General features: G+C 36.7%; 1 protein-coding gene across 4 annotated transcripts in view; it reads left to right on the top strand.

The window, feature by feature from the left end:
* Window positions 1–24,573, top strand: part of CNOT6L (CCR4-NOT transcription complex subunit 6 like) — a 116,624-nt gene that overhangs the window by 38,736 nt on the left and 53,315 nt on the right. For 3 of the 4 annotated variants that reach the window (XM_040237166.1, XM_040237164.1, XM_040237165.1), the window contains exons 2-4: window positions 11,234–11,355; window positions 14,698–14,884; window positions 17,302–17,387. In XM_040237166.1, the coding sequence (XP_040093100.1) occupies window positions 11,244–11,355; window positions 14,698–14,884; window positions 17,302–17,387 (385 nt within the window). In that variant the 5' untranslated portion in view covers window positions 11,234–11,243. The remainder of the gene's footprint in view (window positions 1–11,233; window positions 11,356–14,697; window positions 14,885–17,301; window positions 17,388–24,573) is intronic. The other variant, XM_040237167.1, reaches the window with a different exon arrangement.

Here is a 24,573-nt window from a genome sequence, read left to right as displayed (position 1 = left end):
GAATTTTGAGCATTACTTTACTAGCGTGTGAGATGAGTGCAATTGTGCGGTAGTTTGAGCATTCTTTGGCATTGCCTTTCTTTGGGATTGGAATGAAGACTGACCGTTTTCAGTCCTGTAGCCACTGCTGAGTTTTCCAAATTTGCTGGCATATTGAGTGCAGCATTTTCACAGCATCATCTTTCAGGATTTGAAACAGCTCCACTGGAATTCCATCACCTCCACTAGCTTTGTTCGTAGTGATGCTTTCTAAGGCCCACTTGACTTCACATTCCAGGATGTCTGGCTCTAGGTGAGTGATCACACTATCGTGATGATCTTGGTCGTGAAGATCTTTTTTGTACAGTTCTTCTGTGTATTCTTGCCACCTCTTCCTAATATCTTCTGCTTCTGTTAGGTCTATACCATTTCTGTCCTTTATCGAGCCCATCTTTGCATGAAATGTTCCCTTGGCATCTCTAATTTTCGTGAAGAGATCTCTAGATATATGATTTGCAAATACTCTTGTTAGATCTCTTATTAGATATATGATTTGCAAATACTTTCTCCCATTCTGTAGGTTGTCTTTTCATTTCGTTGATGGTTTTCTTTACTGAGCAGAAATTTTTTTAATTTGATGTAGTCCAATATGTTTATTTTGGTTTTTGTAGCCTTTGCTTTTGTGTCAAATTCAAAAAATCATTACTGAGACCAGTGTTAAGGAATTTCTTACCCGCTGTGTGTTCTTCTAGTTTTACAGTTTCAAGTCTGCATTCAAGTCTTTAGTTTTGAGTTGACTTCTATGTATGGCATAACATGAGGATTCAGTTCAGTTTCTTTTTTTTTGCATGTGGCTCTTCAATTTTTGCAACACTGTTCGTTGAAGAGACTATCCTTTCCCATTGTATATTCTTGGCTCCTTTGTTATAAATTAATTGATCACATGTTTGTGGGTTTATTTCTGGGCTCTCTGTTGTGTCCCACTGATCTGTTTTTATGCCACAATCCTGCTATTTTGACTACTGTAGCTTTGTAATATGGAGAAGGAAATGGCAACCCACTCCAGTATTCTTGTCTGGAGAATCCCATGAAGAGAGGAGCCTGGAGGGCTACAGTCCATGGGGTTGCAAAGAGTTGGACATGACTGAGCGACTAAACCACCACCACCATCACCAGCTTTGTAATATAGTATAAAATCAGGAAGCATCATGCCTCCAGCTGTGTTCTCTCTAAATTTTTTTGGCTTCTCTGGTCTTTTGTGGTTTCATGTACATTTGAGGATTGTTTGTTCTATTTCTGTCAAAAATGTCACTGTAATTTTGATAGGGTTTGCATTCAATGTGCAGGTTGCTTTGGGTAGTATGGACATTTTAACAGTATTCTTTCAATCCATAAGCATAGAATATCTTTTCATCTTTTTATGTCTTTAATTTCCTTCATCAGTGTCTCACAGTTTTCAGTGTACAGGTCTTTTTTTACCATGGTGAAAGTATTTCTAAGTATTTTATTCTTCTTAATGCAAATATTAATGAGGTTTCCCCCTAATTTCTCTGCTAGCTTTGTATTAGTGTATAGAAATAAAACGAATTTTTATGTATTGGTTTTGTATCCTATCACTGTACTGGTTTCATTTAACATCCTTTTGAGTTTTTAATATGTCATATCATGTTATCTGCAAACAGTTTTACTTCCTTTCTGATTTGGATCCCTTTTTATTTATTTTTCTTACGTAGTTGTACTGACTAGGACTTCCAGTGCCACGTTGAATGAAAGTGACAAGAGTGTGGGCATCCTCGTCTTTTTCCTGATCTTTGAGGAAAGTTTTTTAGGTTTTTACTCATTGAGTATGATGTTTGTTGTGGGTTTGTCATATGTGGCCTCTTTTACATTGAAATTTATTGAATATTGCATTTTAAGTTTGCCATCTTTAACGTAATGCATTTGACATTCATCCATGTTGTGTGTGTTAGTAATTCAGTCATTTTTATTTAGTTCATTGTTTAGCTATACCACAGTTTTATTCATCAGTTGAAGGGCATTTGTATTGTTTCCAATTTTGGGTGATTATCAGTAAACTTTTGCTGAAAACATTTCTTTGTGGGTTTTTTGTGAACATAAGTTTTAATTTTACTTGGGCACATGCCTAAGGATGAGATTGCTGGGTTCTGTAAATGTATGTTTACCTTTATGAGAAACTACCAGACTGTGTTCTGAAGTGACAGTACCATTGTGCTTTCCCATCCGTGAAATATGAGGGTGTAAATATGTGTATGTATTTATATACTAATACGTATATATTTAGAAGCATTCGTACAAGGATGTGGGGCACGTGTGTATGTGTGGCTTCCTTTGTCAGTCCTAACTATTAAATTTTCAATGTAATTGTCCTAATAGGCATGTAGCGATATCTCATTGTGGTTTTAGGCTGCATTTTCCTAATGCCTAATGCCAGGCATCTTTTCATGTGTTTATTTTATATCTATATGTCGTCTTTGGTGAAGTATCTGTTAAAATCTTTTGCCATTTTTTAAAAAATTGGAGTTTCTTACTATTTTGTTTTGAGAATCCTTTATATATTCAGGAGTACTTTTTCAAATAAGTATTTTGCAAAAATTCTCAATCACTGGGCATATCTTTTTAGTCATCTTTCAAAGAGCACATGTTTTAAATTTTCAAGAAATCTAGTTTATCAGTATCTTTATCTTTTATGGGTCATGCCTTTGTGTTTTATATAAGAAATATTTGCTCAATCCAGGGTCACAAAGATTTTTCTCTTACATTTTCTTTTGTAACTTTTATAGATTTTGCTTTTACACTTAAACTTACGATCCTTGCAAGTTAATTTTCTGTATGGTGCAAGGTATGGATTGATGCTTCTTTATTTTTGCATATGGATATCCAGTTGTTCCAGTACCACTATCCTTTCTCTGTTGAATTACCTTTTTATCTTCATGGAAAATTTATTGACGTTATGTGCGTGGGTCTATTTCTAGTTTTTCAGTTCTGTTTCTTTGAACTATATGTGTCTATCTTTCCATTAGTACCAAATGGTCTGGATTATCATTGCTGTCTAGTAAGGCTTGATATTAGATAGTGGGCACATCCAAGTTTATATTGCTTTTTAGATGGGGAAATATTCTGAAGAAAAAAGATGACTTAAGCCATGAAGAATGGATAGGAATTTGACATCACTGAAAAAGATGAGAATGTACATACTATAGGAAGTAGAAAACACAGGCTACACGAGGAAAAAAAGGCAGGGGGAAGATAGGGTTTTAGAAAAATCATAGTCCTGGGAAAATTGGTGTTGAAATTTTTGATCTAGTCTAATTACCTCCCATTTTCTGAGATAGTTAATTGTATTCCGCATCTTTAGATTGAATGGGAGGCATTAAATACAAGAAGTATTAAAGACATTGATTGTTTGATGGAGACCAAGACCTAATTTGGAATGATAGGGCAAGAGTCATAAGCTTTGGTTGTCTAAATTGATTACTAGTGAAATAAAATGAAACTTGTCTAATAACAGCATTATTTTGGAATTTTGAAGTGCTTTGTAGATGTGTCATTCCAGGTCTTTATTTTTCCTCTTAGAAATTATGTTTTATGTTGCTGCTGCTGTTGTTTTTCTGGTATGCCACATGTGGGAAAAAATTTCTAGCTATGTAGAAAAGGAGTTATATTTTTATTCTTTCTGCTTTTTCCTCGCCTTGTGATAGTACTTTAGTAGACTAACCCTAGCACTTACCTTTTACAGGGAAATAAATTATCTTTCTAGAACCCTAAAGTTTTCTTTGGATTACCGTTTAAAAAAGAAGTATAACAAATTATTACAGCTATCTCATTTTTATCCAGGGGCTTTATCATTACATCAGGAAGCAACAGTTAGAACTGGACATGGAACAACACACTGGTTCCAAATAGGAAAAGGAGTACGTCAAGGCTGTATATTGTCACTCTGCTTATTTAACTTCTGTGCAGAGTACATCATGAGAAACGCTGGGCTGGAGGAAGCACAAGCTGGAATCAAGATTGCTGGGAGAAATATCAATCACCTCAGATATGCAGATGACACCACCCTTATGGCAGAAAGCGAAGAAGTAAAGAGCCTCTTGATGAAAGTGAAAGAGGAGAGTGAAAAAGTTGGCTTAAAGCTCAACATTCAGAAAACTGAGATCATGGCGTCTGGTCCCATCACTTCATGGAAAATAGATGGGGAAACAGTGGCTGACTTTGTTTTTCTGGGCTCCAAAATCACTGCAGATGCTGATTGCAGCCATGAAATTAAAAGACGCTTATTCCTTGGAAGGAAAGTTATGACCAACCTAGACAGCATATTCAAAAGCAGAGACATTACTTTGCCAACAAAGGTCCGTCTAGTCAAGGCTCTGGTTCTTCCTGTGGTCATGTATGGATGTGAGAGTTGGACTGTAAAGAAAGCTGAGTGCTGAAGAACTGGTGCTTTTGAACTGTGGTGTTGGAGAAGACTCTTGAGAGTCCCTTGGACTGCAAGGAGATCCAACCAGTCCATCCTAAAGGAGATCAGTCCTGGGTGTTCATTGGAAGGACTGATGTTGAAGCTGAAACTCCAGTACTTTGGGCACCTGATGGGAAGAGCTGACTCATTTGAAAAAACCCTGATGCTGGGAAAGATTGAGGGCAGGAGGAGGAGGGGATGACAGAGGATGAGATGGCTGGATGACATCACCGACTCAATGGACATGGGTTATTTGGGTAGACTCCGGGAGTTGGTGATGGACAGAGAGGCATGGCGTGCTGTGATTCATGGGGTTGCAAAGAGTTGGACACGACTGAGCAAATGAACCGTTACTGATGCATTTGGCCGGTAAATAACTGGTTATGAAGGAGATCCATAAGGATGAACTGACTAGAAATAAAACATGTTGAGTACTAGTATTTTTAAAGAGCAGAAAAATCCTTGGTACTACTGTTTCCTCATTATTCAGTTTGTCAGTAAGGATCTTAGAAAAAAAATGATCATTGGATTAGAAAACCATTTGCTATCATCACCTTAAGTTAAATGTACTGATGTGTATTATCCTTTTATCTTTGATCTTATTCCCCAATTTTAAGCTGTTTAAAACTTGCCATTCTTGTTGTAGGTGTGCTACTCTTTAATCCTATCCTTGTCCATTCTATAGGTTATCTATTATTCATTACTCTCATCTTCTGTGATAAAGATCTTTTATTCTCCCTTTAGCTGTATGTTTGCATAGTGGCTATAGGGAGAAATGTAATTACCTGATGAGGGGGGAAAAAGTACTAACAAGAAGAAATGAAAAATTCTTTTGTGAAATTATTTGAAATTAGAATATTTTATAACTTTATTTTTCACGTAGTACCATGAAAATGGTGTAAGCTACATGAGGGCAAGGATGCCCTTTGTCTTGTTCACTGTTGAAGTCCTAGTGCTTGATACAATACATGATGATAGCAGGCCTGCAGTAAATGTTTGTTGAATAAATGTTAAACTAGTCTGAAACAGGAAATTCCAGAAGTCTGAAGGTAATTTTTTCCTTAATGATGGGTAGCTTTACCATTGTAAAACTTGAATTTTGTTTTGTTTTTATTTAGAGTGGTGACAGATTGGGAGATATGAAGATTTTGAATGGCTCTTTTTGAATGTTTCATTATTGTCATCTATAGACTTGAGTTGAATATGTCATTGAAGACAAATGTCACTTGGAGGCCCTTGGTATAGGAGTAGGAATGTGGATGAAATTGTTATTTATCACAAGATGTCTTCTAAGCTCTTGTGATTGCCATCAATCTTTATTTTTATCAGTATGATTCTACTTTATGCAGTTTGCTGGAAGCTGTTTTTTAAGTATCAGCTGTGAGCTCCTGAGCTCACAGGCAAGGTATAAATTTTGTATGACAGTTGAAATGATTAATACTTGTGCATAGTTAAAAATAGATATTGATGAGAAAATAGAAACTTCCAATGCTGCAGTGCAATGGCTATTTTTCTTTATTAAAAATGGTAAACTTAGACATACTTTCTCAGAAAGGAAAGTGGGCTTAATGATTAAGGCCAGATGGCAAGGACAGATGTTAGTCAAGGTGGGTATTCAATAAATAGCAAATAATGTGTTCCATAACCTTTGGAAATAAATGCTGACAGAAGATAGATTTATCTGAGAATATGTAAAATGTAATAAGACACTGACATCTTGCTCTAAAATATAAGCAGCGTAGGCTTAATTTTGTCTCTTTTAACTTTGAGAACTCTGCATCTCTGTGAAAGATTGCTCTGCAAACTGCTGTTGAGATGATGACTTAATATGTCTCTGGCTCCAAGTGCCTGTCTACTGGTTTATACTTTAGGGTTGGATTCATTGAATTAGAGGCCTGGTTCACTCTTGGTGAGGCCTGAAGCACTCTTTGGTGATTGGAGCATTCTTTCTTATTCTGAATTCTAAATGAAGTATGATTAATTTCTGAAACTGTGCTGAACTATAGACTGAGATAAAATGACCTTAAATTTAGAGAAGGGGGTAATCTGAGGGAATCTGTGGTTTAACATCATAATGACTTATATCTTTAAATCCACTATAGAGTCTGCTATTTTTTTTGTTTTTAGTAAGCTTCTCCAGATAACCAAAATTAGTGGAAGCTTAGTTCTGGCCTTTAATACTTTGCTCTGATTTGGCTCCGATTATTATTTAGGTGGGAGGAGAATAGGGCAGGGAGGAGTCATGTTGCATTGTTTTCCTAGCCCCAGATACAAAACCTGAGATTTGGGGTTCCTTGGCAATAGTGTATTTGGTGGTAATTTATGTATATTTTACAACAACCTATTCATTGAACAGCATGTTATATAGGAATCTTGTATTTTATTTACAGTTTTGGAAATGTAAATTTTTTAGGGCAAAGTAGCCCTAGTGTTACATACAGTGTTACTTTCAGCCAGAAAAGGACTGGAATACATTTTCCATGAAGTTGGTATTTTACAACTTTACTTGAAGTTTTGGCATAATTTTACAGAAGACTCTGAGAAATAAACTAATGAAAATCTTAACTGTATGTAATAATTAATCATCCTTCAGTGATGATTTTCTTTAAGGATAGTTCATGTAGGAACTAAGAAATAATCAAGTTCTTTGTTCAGGACTGACAGTTGCTCTCAGAAATTTTACACTAGATTCTGAGAAGCCTGCGATGGTGATATACTAAGATTCAAGGAATGGAGGAGAGAGGATGGCAAGTTCAAAGAAGCTTATGTAGTCAGTATTTGGGGAGCTATGTGGAGTATTTTTCATAGTATTGAAATGGGATTGAAGAGTGCAAGTTAAAAAGGCTGTGTTGTGAAGGGGTTTACTCTTCTAGTTTACTCTTGTTACATTATCAGGATCTCCTCCCTAGTATAAATTAGGTTGATGTAATGGGATGATCCTTTGGGAACTGATGTAAGATATTGCAGAAATGAGAAATTTTTGGAAAAACCAATTGAAAAACCTGCCTTTCATCAATTTAATAAAGTTAGAGAAAGGAATTAGCTGTTAAACTTTACAAAATAAAACATTTCTCTTCCTTGGATGAAGTGTGTGCATCCATTATTTAAGCCTTGGACTGACCTATATCTTAGACTGTTGAGAAAGCACATTATCAGTGTCACATTTATAGATTTAAGTTATATTTGAATTATTATTTTATATACATTAAGTTATTTTGAAATAGGTTTTTGTGATAATGTCTCCAAGATGGAAGATTGATGCTGAGAAACTGAGCAGGAAGATAAAGCTGAATAGGAGGTTCAGTAATGCCAATTTCTTAAATTTGAGCTAAGTTTTTAAGTAGCATGTCCTGATGCTAGGACAGTAGTGATCACCAAAACTGTAGACTCTACTACATTAGTTAATGCAAATAAGTGTTTGAACTTCAATCAGACTATCCAAATTTAGTGTCATTTTGAAGGATTAAATGACTTGTATTTTTATTGACTTTCTAATCAAATCCAAAAGAGACCTTTGTCACGTAATACAACAGTATTAATTGTACTTTGGTTTTTACATATTATAGACATTGGTAAGCATTTTATGGATACGATAAACAGATTTTGTAAATTTTAATAGACTTACAAAGATGGAGACTTATAACAATTTTTTAAAAAGAAATATAGTTCTTATATAGTAGCAATTTCAGATATTAGCATTTGTGGGCCAGTAGAGATGATGACTATTAATCTCCTCTCTAGATTTTTAAATTACTTAGGGAAGTTGATTAATGACCATTTCATGAGATTAATTTTTAGAAGAGCATTGACTGTTGATTGGAATAGGTGGGAGAGAGCTGGTAGTTTTTAGGATTATAAAGCATATGATCATTCCACAAATAGTTATTAGGTGCCCACTTTGTGATAGGAGTGCTTTGCAGTGGTAAAGAATCTGTCTGCCAATGCTGGAGATGTGGGTTTGATCCCTAGGTCAGGAAGATCCCCTTGAGTAGGAAAATTGCAACCCACTCCAGTATTCTTGCCTGGGAAATCCCATGGAGAGAGGAGGCTGGCGGGCTACAGTCCATGGATTACAAAGAGTCAGATACAACTGAGCACACACACATGTGATAGGAACTGTATAGAGACAAAGAGGGCATGCCTCCATGCTCATTATCCCCTTAAATAACACACTGTCCAGTGGTAGCCCTGATTAAACTGCCAAATTAAGTTGACTGGTGCACTGTTTTGTTTTTTTTAATTGGAGTATAATTGCTTTACAGTGTTGTGTTAGTTTCTGCTATACAACAAAGTGAATCAGCTATGCACATATATCCCCTCCCTCACGAACCTCCATCCCGTTTCCCCCATCCCTCCCCTCTAGTCATCACAAAGCACTGAGCTGAGCTCCCTGTGCTGTATATATAGCAGGTTCCTACCAGCTATCTATTTTACACATGGTAGTATATATATGTCAGTTCTAATCTCCTGATTTGTCCCATTCTCCTCTTTTCCCCATTGTATCCACCTGTCCTTTATGATTACGTCGCTTTTCCTCCCCTGCTATAGGTGCGTCTGTACCATTTTTTGCACTATGTTTTATGAAAATTATTTGAAATTAATGAAAGATAATTTGAAAATTTCATAGTCTTAGTTTTTCCCATTGTTATTGTTGATGATGAATTTGTAGCATGTCTTTGGATCTGAATAAATTTGATTTGGTTTTGCTTATTAATCTTATGTTTTTGTAGAATCTTACATTAGTGTGTAGGAGTACCCACAGAGATACATGTGCCTTATGGTGCATAGTAGAAATTCTAAAAACCTTATTACCTAAAAATGTTGTATTCAGAAATATTTTACATAGGCCACATAGGGTAAAAATCAAGTTTTCCCCCTGTGAAAAATGATCATATTCTTTTTGCTGTATGAAGATCTGAGACATTTATGGAAAATAAAACATGTTTCAGTATCACACAGTTATGTGATAAGATTAGAGCTGAAGAGCTTAACCAGGTTTGGAAGCTAATTACTGTTAACAGAGGAAAAAAATCTGGAAAACTTCCCCTTTGCTCCTTTTAGTAAATGGGAAGAAATGACGGTTTTTCCTTCAGAAATACTAGGGCAAATTATGGGATGGGAAATTTTGATTGTACTCTTATAAACTAGCTTTGATTTCTTGATACATAATAGAACTCTTCCTGTTTTTCTTTCTATGTAACAAATTTCAGACCATCTGAAAGTAACTCTTCCGTTGAGATAGAGGTTCTAAACTACTTGGAAACAGTCCCAGTTTTAGACACTTGGTTTTGGTGTCTGTATGTATATCTGTGTGTGTTAAAGTGTGAGCAAAGAAGTAACTATAAATAGTATGCAGATACTGATAGATGCTTTTGAATTGTGGTGTTGGAGAAGACTCTTGAGAGTCCCTCGGACTGCAAGGAGATCCAGCCATTCCATCCTAAAGGAAATCAGTCCTGGATGTTCATTGGAAGGACTGATGTTGAAGCTGAAGCTCCAGTACTTTGGCCGCCTGATGGGAACAGCTGACTAATTTGAAAAGACCCTGATGCTGAGATTGAGGGCAGGAGGAGGAGGGGACGACAGGGTTTGAGACGGTTGGATGGCATCACTGACTCAGTGGACATGAGTTTGGATGGGCTCCTGGAGTTGGTGATTGACAGGGAGGCCTGGTATGCTGCAGTTCATGGGGTCGCAAAGAGTCGGACACGACTGAACAACTGAAATGAACTGAGAGCATGCAGGAGTTTTAAGACCTCTTCAGTGGTTACTTGGCCATTTGTCATCTGATTCATACATTGCGCTTGTATGTATACTTGAGTTTTATGTATATTCGGTTGTCACTGATGATTGTTCAGTTATTTTTGCTGTTATATAAAGAAAACTGTATAATAATACTTTAAATTAGGGCAGCCATGTAACTCATCATCCAAATTGGACACTTTTGAGAATTATATTAATAGTGACCTAAGAATAACAGATATAAACCAAGATTGACCCATGTAAACCAAGATATATGATCTTAATTAAGATGCTTTTGATTACAAGTAACAGAAAACACAAACTAGTAGTTTAAACAATAAGCAAATAGACTGGCTTGTATAGTCAAAAAGCCCAGTGCTGAAGAGTGCTACAGGAGTGGTTTGGTGAGGACTCTGGCTTTGTTTCTCTGTTTTCTAGTCTCTGACTGCTATGGCTGGCTTCCTTTCTAGTTGTTGAATGATTGCCAAGAGTAGCTGGGGTTATCTTCTTTTTCATGTATGACCAATAGGAGAAAGAACCTTGCTCTTCCCATAAATGTAAAATTAGTCTTAGGCCTAGTGATTATTAGATATTTCTGAACTAATCTCTGTGACAGGGAGAATATCTTGTGCTTATTGTTTGTCTTAGACATGGGATATTTGAATAGCATGAAGCAAGGAGGATAGAATTACCTGGTTCTCTTAGGCCAGTCAGAGTCCATCAAGGAAATTCTCAAAGGGTCAGTCTGTCTTGGAAAGCACAGCAGCTAAATGAAGAGGAAGGGGTGCAGTGAATGTTTGGGAAGCAACGCCATGTTTTATTGTGAAGTCCAGTGTCCCTGCTTCTTTGCATTTTCCTTGAGGCCTCTGTTACTAAATTCCTGCAGCCTAGCCTACTTTGCGTGTGTTTTCCTTCTAGTGAGAATTTAAGGGTAGCCTAGGGGGAAGCAAAAGAAAACTTACCATCCCATTTTTCTCCCTCTGTTTTATGTATAAGACTGTAATAATTGGTCATCTTTTTTCTTTTTCCTCACAGACTAATAGGGATGCCAAAGGAAAAATATGATCCTCCAGATCCTCGCAGAATTTATACCATCATGTCAGCAGAGGAGGTAGCCAATGGGAAAAAATCTCACTGGGCAGAATTAGAAATCTCGGGTGAGTGAAATCTGAAACATTTAATCTGGGATATGTGGCTGAGACAGTAAAGCGTCTGCCTACAATGCAGCAGACCCGGGTTCAATCCCTGGGTCGGGAAGATCTCCTGGAGAAGGAAATGGCAACCCACTCCAGTATTCTTGCCTGGAAAATCCCATGGATGGAGGAACCTGGTAGACTATAGTCCATGGGGTCGCAAAGAGTCGGACACGACTGAGTGACTTCACACTTCACATACACATGATCGCAATAATGAACAAGAGTTGAGTATTACATTTTTGTCATTGCTATACATTTTGAATTAGATGAATTAATTGAAAAAATACAAGATGCTGAGGTACTTACTAGTGTTCAACTTACTGTTTCATCTGTGACTAAATGTCTTTGTTCCCATTGTTTCTTTTGAGATTAATACCGTGGGCCACAGGTGGCATCTAGAACTGAAGGCATTGGGAGTGCAGTTTCTAAGTAAAACCTGCTTCTTTGATATAATAGATTTTGCTTTTCTATCACAGAGTAATCATTTTTGCAAGTTGATATCTTTGCCATCATCCTATCATCCCATTGGTGGCAGAGTAGGAATCCTAAAAGCTATCTGTTTATTCTATAAAGTGATAACTGTGTTACATGACTTTACATGTTTAGGATTTGTTAAAATAGAATCTGATTTCTAAAAACTCATAACCTCAGACTAATAGTGAGAAAAACATCAGACAAACTGAAGGACGTTCCATAGAGTGATTGTAAGGGTCCTGAAAACAAGGAAAGAATGAGAAACTGTCCTAAACAAGAGAAGACTAAAGAGACATGGCAGCTAAATGCAAAATGGTATCTTGGGTCAAATCTTCTAACAAAAAGGTGTAAAAACTGGTGAAATTCAAATAAAGTCTGTAAATTAGTTAATATGAAAGTAGCAATCTTAGTTTCCTAGTTTTGACAAACGTGGCTTTTTGGGTTTCCCTGGTGGCTCAGATGGTAAACAATCTACCTGCAATCCAGGAGACCCAGGTTCGATCTCTGGGTCAAGAAGATCTCCTGGAGAAGGGAACTGGCTCCAGTGTTCTGGCCTGGAGAATTCCATGGACAGAGGAGCCTGGCCGCCTACAGCCAATGGGGTCACAAATAGGTAGACATGACTGAGTAATTCTTTCACTTAACGGGCTTCCCCGGTGGCTCAGATGGTAAAGAATCTGCCTGCAATGCAGGAGACCCGGGTTTTGTTCCTTTAGTTGCTAAGTTGTGTTTGACTCTTTGTGACCCCATGAGCTGTAGCCTGCCAGGCTTTTCCCAGGTAGGGATTTCCCAGGCAAGAATACTGGAATGGGTTGCCGTTTCCTCCTTCAGGGGATCTTCTCCACCCAGGGATTGAACCCAGTCTCCTACATTGGCAGGTGTATTCTTTACTACTGAGCCACTAGGAAACCTTTTACAAATGTACAATGGTAATATAATATGCTGCTGCTGCTAAGTTGCTTCAGTCGTGTCCGACTCTGTGCGACCCCATAGACGGCAGCCCACCAGGCTCCCCCGTCCCTGGGATTCTCCAGGCAAGAACAGTGGAGTGGGTTGCCATTTCCTTCTGCAATGCGTGAAAGTGAAAGGTGAAAGTGAAGTCGCTCAGTCGTGTCTGACTCTTAGTGACCTCATAGACTGCAGCCTACCAGGCTCCTCCGTCCATGGGATTTTCCAGGCAAGAGTACTGGAGTGGGGCGCCATTGCCTTCTCCAATATAATATGCTAGTAGTAGGGGAAAACTGGCTGAGGGGTATATAGGACCTATGTTGTCTTGGTAACTTTTCTGTAAATCTACAATTATTACAAAGTTAAAAACTTATTAAAAATAAAAGTATAAGTACAGTTTTTCTTTTATGAATCGATATAATACAGAATATACATAGAATGTAATTTTTTCCTTGGTATGCTTTCATTGGAACAGTTAAATAAAACCACATTAGAGTATAGCAGGAACTTTGTGTATCTTCGATAAAAGGTAACTAACTGGGTGGATAGGTGATTGGTAATTTTAAAATAATGAATATGAGCAAATCCTACTAGGTTAACCCAGGATTTCTCAACTTGGCACTGTTGACACTTCCAGGTAGACAGTTCTTTGTGGTTGGAAGTGGTTGTGTGCACATCGATGTTCAGCAGCATTTCTGGCCTCTACCCACTAGATCGTGGTAGCACTCCTCTGGTTTTGACAAGCTAAAATGTTTCCAGATTGCCGGAGTCCTAGTGTTGTCTCTGGTTGATAATCCCTTGGTTACCCCTAGGTAAAAACTTAAGTGTTTTATTTATTAGAACCTCTAGCACTTGAAAACTTTGTTTCCTATTAAAATGCAAAATCCTAGTTAATACTTAAAGCCTCATTATAGACAAGGTCAAGGAACCTGTGATAGAAAGAACCCTGGACAGACGATCTAAATTTGAGTCTACTGCTTGATAGCCACACGAAAAGCAATACTTCCCTATTAAGATATTTTTGCCCTCTGTACCTTCCACTGCTCTTTTAATCAGAATCTTTTACCATTTCACTTTGGTAAAAGGTTTTAAAAGTCTCTTCATATAAGTTTATTGTTAAGATAATAGCACGTTTTACACAAGTTGAAACTCTGTGATTTGCTTATGCTTAATATGGCTAACAAATGGTAGAAATTAGGACTCTGAACCGAGTCTTCTTTTTCTAGTATGTGTTCTATCCTAGCTGTCAGATGCTGACTCATTGGTAAAGCTTAATGTGTGACCATTTCCTGGAGTCTATTGCACTTAATGCAGAATCTTAAACCAGATTTATTAATGTATAATTGAAATATGAGAAAGCTGGGGAAGATATCTCCTTTGGGAGTAAAATGATTTTCCTGGTGGCTAATCTAAGATTAGTTCTAAATCATAGCAATTATTCTTGTCTATTTAAAGTATGTAGACTAATTCAAACCCTAGGTGTAGATTAGACTTGTACTGTTAATTTTCATGAAGTATGTGAGAAGTTAGTACCATGACTTAAAAAAAACTTCACAGTCATTCTGCAAAAGCTCAGGTGAGCCACATGCTTTCTCCTTGAGACATGTGATCACCCTCAATCCAAGGGTCTCCTTGTTATGTTGCATCTTATTTTAATACATGGTAGATTCGTGAGAAAGAATGGTTTTCAGACAAAAGTTGCATGGAATTAAAGAAGGTCCAGTTGTGTTTGGAAGAAGTCAAAAGCATTTAATGCAAAATTAAAATGTCACAGTCAGAGTATCTGTATGCATTTATGGGCTTTTCTCCCACACTTTGGTGCTCGTAGCTCAGTTTTTGTCTTGGCCCTAGAGTTTAACGAATCCATATCTTGCCTTTTAGGTAGAGTGCGGAGCTTAAGTACATCACTTTGGTCATTGACACACTTGACAGCGCTACACCTAAATGACAATTACCTTAGTCGCATTCCACCTGATATTGCCAAGCTTCATAATCTGGTTTACCTGGATCTGTCATCCAATAAACTCAGAAGTTTACCAGCAGAACTAGGAAACATGGTGTCTCTCAGGTGAGAAAATGTAAATGTGACTCAACTGTTTAAAACTGTAAATTTACCAAATGCAGATATTTACGGGAGGCTACTCATCTTACAGTAAGTAAGTAGGCTTTCCGTATGTATGTGAAGATTAAATGGTATAAATTGCCTGAGCATAGTACTTGAATTGGCCTCCATAGAATGCTTCTTTTCCTTCCTTCCTTTAAATTTGGAGTTTTCTGGCTGGAAATGGGCATGTATTACCGATTTCTTTTGAGAGACTTGAGGTGGGATAGGGCTAAAATACTTTATTCTTGCTTTATACTCAGGTGACAAATCTCATCAGAATTATTTGGGGCTAGACTAGTCTAGACTAATCAGAAATAATTGGGAAAATATGATTTGCTTACTAGTAAAGCTTTTAGGAATATATTTTACGAGCAAGGTATACTTAAACATTACAACTCCTTAGTTAGTTACTTCAGTTGCTCAGTCGTGTCTGGCTCTTTTTGACCCCATGAATCACAGCACGCCAGGCCTCCCCGTCCATCACCAACTCCTGGAGTTCACTCAGACTCACGTCCATCGAGTCCGTGATGCCATCCAGACATCTCATCCTCTGTCGTCCTCTTCTCCTCCTGCCCCCAATCCCTCCCAGCATCAGAGTCTTTTCCAATGAGTCAACTCTTCCCATGAGGTGGCCAAAGTACTGGAGTTTCAGCTTTAGCATCATTCCTTCCAAAGAAATAGCTTCAGGGGATCTTCAGAATGGACTGGTTGGATCTCCCTGCAGTCCAAGGGACTCTCAAGAGTCTTCTCCAACACCACAGTTCAAAAGCATCAATTCTTTGACGCTCAGCTTTCTTCACAGTCCAACTGTCACATCCATACATGACCACAGAAAAAACCATAGCCTTGACTAGATGGACCTTTGTTGGCAAAGTAATGTTTCTGCTTTTCAATATGCTATCTAGGTTGGTCATAACTTTTCTTCCAAGGAGTAAGCGTCTTTTAATTTCATGGCTGCAGTCACCATCTGCAGTGATTTTGGAGCCCCCCCAAAATAAAATCTGACACTGTTTCCACTGTTTCCCCATCTATTTCCCATGAAGTGATGGGACAACTCCTTAAGGAAACCTTAAAAACCTGATAATAAATGGATTTATTTCTAGTCTTTCAGGATTCTTTAAGAAACCCTGGTGGGTCAGATGGAATCTGCCTGCAATGTGGGAGACCTGGGTTTGATCCTTGGGTCAGGAAGATCCCCTGGAGAAGGGAATGGCAACCCACTCTAGTATTCTTTCCTGGAAATTTCCACGGCTGAGGAGTCTGGTGGGCTACAGTCCATGGGGGTCTCAAAGAATTGGACACGAATGAGTGACTAACACAAACAAAAATGGGATTCTTTAAGAATTTCTTCATAGGCGAAAATTTTATAGGCATCTTGAGACCTTGTATGTGGTGTGCTTAGTCACTCAGTCCTGTCCAACTCTGTGACTCCATGGACTGTAACCTGCCAGGTTCCTCTGTCCGTAGAATTCTCTGGGCGAGAATATTGGAATGGGTTGCTATTTCCTCCTCCGGGGATCTTTCCAATCCAGGAATTGAACCCACATCTCCTATGTCTCCTGCATTGCAGATGAATTCTTTACTCATTGAGGCATAGGGGAACCAATGAAAATGAGGATTGCTTTCCTGCCTTTTTACTGTTGAATAGTAATATTTAAAAATTGCTATCATATGTTTAAATTTAAACATTTAATATTTTAAAAATCTTGTTTTTTCACCATCCCTTTACTATATGTTTTTGTTATTTTTTTATACTTCTTAGGTGTCTGATTTTATACCTTTTAGTCATTAATTAATAACTCTGGCCATTTATTTTCTCTATAATCTGCCCCAAATTTCACAGTCATAAATTCAGATCTTCATGTGTGCTGTCCTATTTATACTATCCTATTTATTTTTAATGTTTATATTTTCTGTCAGTGATTGTTGTATCTTGAAGTGATTAAGTTGTAATGCTGTAAAATTTGAATGGGTTACTGGCTACTGTGTAGTGAATCCTGAAGTTTATTTAAAAAAATTTCTTTTTCTGTGATTGAGGAGACTAGGTTTGAGGATATCTGCTGTCTTTGAATATATAAAATATCTGTCTCTCTTAATTTGTATCTGAGAGGAATTTTGGGTGAGCGAGAAAAGGGAGTGGATTTGAGAGTGATACACAATTCCTATATCTTTAATTTGTGTTTGAGAATGAGTAAATTCATAGAAACACTTAATAAATGTGGTAGTTATAACATTTTGGGATGAATGTAGAGAAATAATGCCTTGATTGTAGATATCACTCATGGTATCTTAAAAGGCAGGTTAAGAACAGCAACTGTGGCTGTGTTAATAAAGTTTGATATGTTAAAATAGTTTTGTTTTGTTTTTTTTCTTTAAAACAGGGAATTGCTTTTAAATAACAATCTGTTACGGGTTTTGCCTTATGAACTTGGTCGGCTCTTCCAGCTACAAACTCTAGGTTTGAAAGGTGAGTGATTTTTCTTTTCTAAATGATAGCATTGACACTCAGTATTGAAGCTGTCTTAACCTTTTAAAGGCCATTTTGGTTACAATTAGGTCAGGTTTTAGTATAATTTTGAGACTATAACTATATGTTCCTCTTAAGAGAAAAGTGGTTCTTCTGTATCAAATTGAGCTTCAGGATTTAAACAAGCTCCCATCATTTTTACAAGCTTGTATGGAGGGAAAATTTTTTAATTTTATTTTTAATTTTCTGTAAACCTTTGAATTTTCTTAGAGGAGATATTTTAAGTTAACACTTAGCGCTGTAGGTTTTTTTTTTTTTTCCCATTTAAAAAAATTTAAAAACGATGTAACATAATAAATTTTAACCTCAGTCAGAATGTCTGATTTTGATAGACAGCATTAACATATTATATAAGGGAAAAGCATAACAGTAAAAATGAGCCACACATAGTAAGAGCAGTTGTTTATATACAAGCATATTAATCCATTCTCTGATGGTATCATCTCAGTTTGGGATGAAAGTCATACTCAAATCACATAAATACTTGTTTTGTATATCTTTCTCTTATAGCATAGCATAGGAAGAAGGGCTTATTTTGAATGCAGAGGACTAAATGCAGATTTACTGTATTGGTTAAACATTTTTTGTGCTAATAAAGAATGAACATTAATCAAAGCCTTATAAAATATACACTTTTGTATATTTTATTTTCCTTCTTCAAAGACTACTAAGTCTCATGAACATGTTCTGTTTGTGTTTGCTCAAGTCATACAATGGAGCATTAAGAAACAAGCTCGAATAAGTGTGGTAGGATTGCTGATGTTATTTGTTGAAATGAATGAAACGAAGAAAGTGGTATTAGGCTTCCTTATACAATTGCTGCTAAGTCACTTCAGTTGTGTCCGACTCTGTGCGACCCCAGAGATGGCAGCCCACCAGGCTCCCCCGTCCCTGGGATTCTCCAGGCAAGAACACTGGAGTGGGTTGCCATATCCTTCTCCAGTGCATGAAAATGAAAGGTGAAAGTGAAGTCGCTCAGTCGTGTCCGACTCTTCGCTACCCCATGGACTGCAGCCTACCAGGCTCCTCCGTCCATAGGATTTTCCAGGCGAGAGTACTAGAGTGGGGTGCCATTGGCTTCTCTGCCTTATACAATTAACCCTTTGTAAATTGGGTCATTATATGAATGGTCTAACTTGTGATTTTAGTTTCTTTGTAGGAGTTTACTGCCTTTTTTTTTTTTTTTAATCATGTAAGAAGTAAACAGACAGGGGGATACTTATCATCTAAAATATTTTCTTGAGGATTCACCCAAGGTGTGAATTTCACCTTATTCTCTGTATGTTAAATCTTATTCTTATAGTTGAAACAATTATCCAGCTAGAGTTGGAGTGGGGGCTTCTGTTCCTCTTAATAAGTGTGAATGGTTATCATTTTGTATAATCTTAGATTTCACAAAATATGGAACTCACAATTTCATACTGATTATAATAATTGTATATTTTTTGTCTCCAAGGATAACCATTGTTTCTTACTTTCAAGAATAATCAGAAGAGCTGTTTTCCTCTTTCTCATATTGATGCAGAGCATGTTAATGACAAATGAATAATTTGCTATTGAACCCAATTGGACTTACCCTTTATACTGTGTAACATTCCTAAAAAAGCAAATATTATATATCTTCTGTTTCACAACTCTATTGCATGTTATCTCATGTAGAGACGTGTTCTCAGAAAATTTATACTGTGTATCAACTGAATGAATCATCCTGAATATCTGTTGTCTCCTTAGTCCTTCCTTCTTTTTTATTGGTTAAAATGTTAGTCTTCCAAACTATAATCTTTGGTTGGCCTTTGGTTTTAGAGATTTATCTGCTGATGATTCACATTTGTTAAAATCTCCCTTTAGACTTTCAAGTCAGGCACCAGTTCTGCTTTACTAGATGCAACTTAGTTTTCTCTGTGCTCTCGAATAAATTCCTTTTCAGTAAACTTCAGTTTGTTCTATGGTAAATGCCTATATGCAGCCCTTTCCTCTTCTGTGAAGATTTGTTTTTCTGGCAGTGCTATTTTATGTTCAGGTAATCAGTATGGAAAAGTAAGGACCTTTTAGAAATGAGAGAAAATCAGAGCCCTTCCAACCTTCTTTCATAACTTTAAGATGGTAAAAAACAGGGTTGGTTTTATGAAGGAATTGAAGGAATAAAGTGTCCCTAATGAATGGTAACTGTATATTCTTAGGGAGGTAAAACTTGAAATAATTCATCATCAGTTTTAATAACCACGTAGTAGTATTTTGTGTCTAAAAAAGGGGGAGGGAGTGGAATGGAACATTTAAAATAGTGTTGTGATATATTTAAAAGAAACAATGAAAATGGATTGCCTCTGAGATTCCATTTTGTCTTCAAACTAGAAAAAGAAGTGCCTTTCTTCCATTTCCTGTCTTCCTCTGAAGCATAGATACTGACATTTTGATAATGATTTTGATCATCCTGGCTCACCAAGTTAATTTTTAGAAATTCTGTTTTGAGACTTGAGTATGAGTGGTGGGTTGGGTATTTTAGGAGTTAGGATATGAAGAAGGCCAATTTAAAAACTACATACATGGCCAGTCCAGTAAGCTGGAAATGTTCTGTTAAGTCACTTAAAAGACAAATTCAAACTCTATTAGTTTTATGAAAGAAAAGCTGTAAGTTTTAAATAATTTGAAATTCATGTCCTAAGGTAAAGCAATACTTTCTCTGACATACGGGCCAAGGAGTTCCTCAAGCATTAAACATTTATGTCCCCAAATAATAAAAAATTTCTGACTTCAATAACTGAAAATTTCTACCTTTCTCCCACGAATTGCTCATCACCCTTGAAATAAAAAGGAGTGTGACAGTTGAAGATTCTTTTACTATGTGAACTTTTAAATTCACTAAATATATCATAATATAAAAAGAGTAACATTTTAAAGAAAATAATATAATGAATAACTACATACCCATTTATCTAATATTCTCAGTACCTTTTTACAAGTGGCATTTAAAAAATCCAGTTGTCACTCATATAGGAGGCAAGGTACTTACTTCTGTATTATCTAATGAGCGTCTGTAAATCAATAAGTGAAAGATAATCTATCAGAGAGCATTGTTTTCAGTCGCTAAGTAGTGTGTGACTGTTTGTGACTCCGTGAACTGCAGCACACCTGGCTTCCCTGTCCTTCCTTATCTCCCAGAGTTTGCTCATACTCATATCGATTGAGTCAGAGATGCCATCCAACCATATCATCCCCTGTCACTCCCTTCACCTCTTGCCCTCAATCTCTTCCAGCATCAGAGTCTTTTCCAGTGAGTCGACTCTTCACAACAGATGGCCAAAGTTTTGGAGTTTCAACATCAGTCCTTCCAGTGTGTATTCAGGGTTGATTTCCTTTAAGATTTGACTGGTTTGATCTCCTTGCTGTCCAAGGGACTCTCAAGAGTCTTCTCTAGCACCACAGTTCAAAAGCATCAATTCTTTGGTACTCAGCCTTCTTTAAGGTCAGGCTCTCACAAACATGCATGACTATTGGAAAAATAATATCTTTGACTATAATATGGACCTTTGTTGGCAAAATGATGTCTCTGGCTTTTTAATACACTAAGTTTGTCATAACTTTGCTTCCAGGGAGCATCTTTTAATTTCATGGCTGCAGTCACTGTCTGCTGTGATTTTGGAGCCCCAGAAAATAAAATTTGTCACTGTTCTTACTTTTTCCCCATCTATTTGCCAGGAAGTGATGAGACCAGGTGCCGTGATCTTAGTTTTCTGAATGTTGAGTTTTAAGCCAGGTTTGTCACGCTCCTCTTTGACTTTCATCAAGAGACTCTGTAGTTCCTCTTCACTTTGTGACATTGGAATGGTATTATCTGCATATCTGAGATTGTTGATATTTCTCCTGGCAGTCTTGCTTCCAGCTTGTGAATCTCCTAGCCTGACATTTCCCATGAAGTACTCTGCATATAAGTTAAATAAGCAGGATGACAATATACAACCTTGACACACTCCTTCCCTAATCTTGAACCAGTCTGTTGTTCCATGTCTGGTACTAACTGTTGCTTCTTGTCCTGTATACAGGTTTCTCAGGAGACAGGTAAGGTGGTCTGGTATTCTCATGTCTTTACGAGTTTTCCACATTTTTTTGTGATCCACACAAAGACTTTAGCGTAGTCAATGAAGCAGATTTTTTTTTAGAATTCCCTTGCATTTTCTAGGAATGTTGGCACTTTGAACTCTGGTTCCTCTGCCTTTTCTAAATCAAGATTATACATCTGGAAATTCTTGGTTCACGTACTGTTGAAGCGTAGCTTGAAGGATTTGAGCATGACCTTGCTAGCATGTGAAATGAGTTCAGTTGTATGGTAGTTTGAACAATCTATTAAGTTAGCCAATTATTGTTTCCTGGATAGTGGTAGAAGACATGAGACTCTTGGGTCAGAGACAAAGAACATTATCATTCAAGCTACAAGATGGGTCCAGACACACGTTGTGTACACACAGTTTGCATTGCAGTTGAGTAATCCAAGTCCAAAGGTCTAGCACCTTGCAAGCAAGCAACAAATATTATAGCTAACTACAAAAAACTAGTCCTGCTTCCCCAGAGGTGCAAAGAGTTACATGGATTAGTGCTCTGGCTGCCTTGACCTATTTATTAATAGTTGCCTATTTAGCTACAGAACCTGCTCCATATCATGAGACAGATAAACCTCACAATCAGTTACACTCTCGAAGAATGAAGAACGGAACACAGGGACACTGATGGACTGCCTTTCCCAACAATTTTTTAAAGAGAGTTTTCTTGTATGTTCGCGAATAAGATAGACCTGTATTTTCCTGTTCTTATTTAATTTTCTCACAGAGTTTGTATAGTATGTAATTAATCCATTTCTTGAAATTTTTGTAGAACAAGGCCATAAAACTATCATTGCCTGGTGAAACTATCATCTCAATGTATTTGTAGTTATAAGAACCGTCAAGTCCTTCTAATTGTTCATGAGTCAGTTTTGCTGGACCATATCTGTAATATTGAAATTTTTTAGCTTTTTAAAGTTTTCAGATTTGTTTGCATAAAAGTGTTCATGATATTCTCTAGATATATTTTTAGGCTCTGTTTATATTACCCCTTTCTTCATTAGTAAGATTATTTTTGTCTTCTTTTTTTCTAATTTATTTCCCCAGGGGTTTGTCAGTTATGTTCTTTTCAGTGAATCAGTGTTGCTTTTTATTTTTTAAAAACTGGTTTGTTTCTGTTTTTCTTTATTCTATTGTTCCATTTATCAGTATTACAGTTTTTTCCTTTTTAAGTTGGATATATGGCTTATTCATACTTAAGAGTTCCTTATTTGAAAGTAAATAAAAGTATTTAAGATTATACTTTTTTGTCAAGACTATAAATTTACTTGGCAGTTTTTTGGCATCCTATGCTTTTGATATGAAACATTCTCATTGTTTTGGCCTAAGTATTATTATGCATGTGTGCCTGCTAATTCTCTTCAGTTGTGTCCAACTCTTTGTGACCCTATGGACTGTAGCCTTCCAGGCTCCTCTTTCCATGGGATTCTCCAGGCAAGAATACTGGAGTAAGTAGCAATGCCTTCCTCCAGGGGATCTTTCACACTCAGGGACTGAACCTGTGTCTCTCATGTGTCCTGCATTGGCAGGCAGGTTCTTTACCATTTATGTCTCCTGGGAAACTTTATTATTAATATAGGTTATTATACCTTCGTTGACTCATCAGTTATTTAAAATTTCCATGCATGTGTGACTTTAGATTAGCTTTCTTTTATTGTTAGCTTTAAACTTAATTGCATTATAGGCAGTTAAGGTAGCCTGTATGAATCAGTTCTTTGACATCTTTTGATTCTTGTTTTATGGCCTTGTATGTGATCAATTTTTATAAATGTTTTACTGCATCTGAAAAGAGTATTGTTTCTCTAATTGTTAGGCACATGTCTATATATATTTCTCCATTATATCAAATTTGTTGGTGTTCCTCAGATTTTCTATATCTTTATAAATTTTAGGCTGTTTGCTTTTTGAATAATTAAGTTGTATATGCTAACATTTCCATTTAAATTCTGGATTTGTTCCTTTTCCCTGTGCAGTTTTGTCAGCTTTTGCTTTATAGCCTTTGAGATTATTTTATTAGGTATACCATCTATGCCTGTATACTTCTCTTGTTGTTCAGTTGTTAGGTCGTGTCTGACTTTTTGCGACCCCATGGACTGTAGCATGCCAGCTTTCCCTGTTCACTATTTTCTGGAGTTGGCTCAAATTCATATCCATTGAATCATTGATCCTATCCAGCCATCTCATCCTCTATCTCCATCTTCTCCTTTTGCCTTCAGTCTTTCTCAGCATCAGGGTCTTTTCCAGTGAGTTGGTTGTTCTTTTCCAGTGAATTGGTGGCCAAAAAATTGTTCTACCTTCAGGTAAATTGAACCTGATAGTATGTCTGAGCCTTTTGCTAGTGTTTTCATCTTATAGTCTTTGTTATCTAATATAATAGCTATGCAAGTTTTCTTTCGGAAATGGTTTAAATGTATCTTTTTTCATTTGTCTACTTTAGCTTTTCTATGTACTTACGCTTAGATAGATGTCTCTTACAAATAGTATATAATTGGTCTTTGTTCTTAATCTAGTCTGACTTTTTTTGTTTTTAATGTGTGGGTTCAAACCAGTTACCTTAACTCTATTCCAGTTGTTGATATTCTTGTATTGTTGCCATCCTACAATTTGATTCCATTCGTTGTGTGATTTTTCTCTTTTTGCCTTTCTAAAACAGGCTTTTTTTTCCCCCGTGTTCATTTCTTAACCTGTATACTTCTGTTGGTTTGGGATTTGTACATTTTATTTCTGGATTCTTAGTGGTCACTCTTGAAATTGGATCTTGAATATAGTTTTGAGAAAATTAAATTTTTATCAACTTTTTATTAAACTATTTGGAGTGAAAATGACCTCTTTGTTGACAGACATTCACATTTGGTAAATGTTGACAGATGTATGCAGTTGCATAACCACCAGTACAGTTGAGAGATAAGATTGTTCTTGTATCGTCCAGAATTCATTTGTGTTAGTTGAAGTCAATACCTTCTCCTACTATCATCAGCCCTTAGCAAGTACTTTTCCAGAAATGTCATATATGGAAACATAGTATGTAAACT

This window comes from Oryx dammah, unplaced genomic scaffold (assembly GCF_014754425.2).
Source record: "Oryx dammah isolate SB20612 unplaced genomic scaffold, SCBI_Odam_1.1 HiC_scaffold_3, whole genome shotgun sequence".
Lineage (NCBI taxonomy): Eukaryota > Metazoa > Chordata > Mammalia > Artiodactyla > Bovidae > Oryx > Oryx dammah.
Note: the sequence above shows the minus strand (reverse complement) of the source record. Positions and strands in the feature narration are given on the sequence as shown.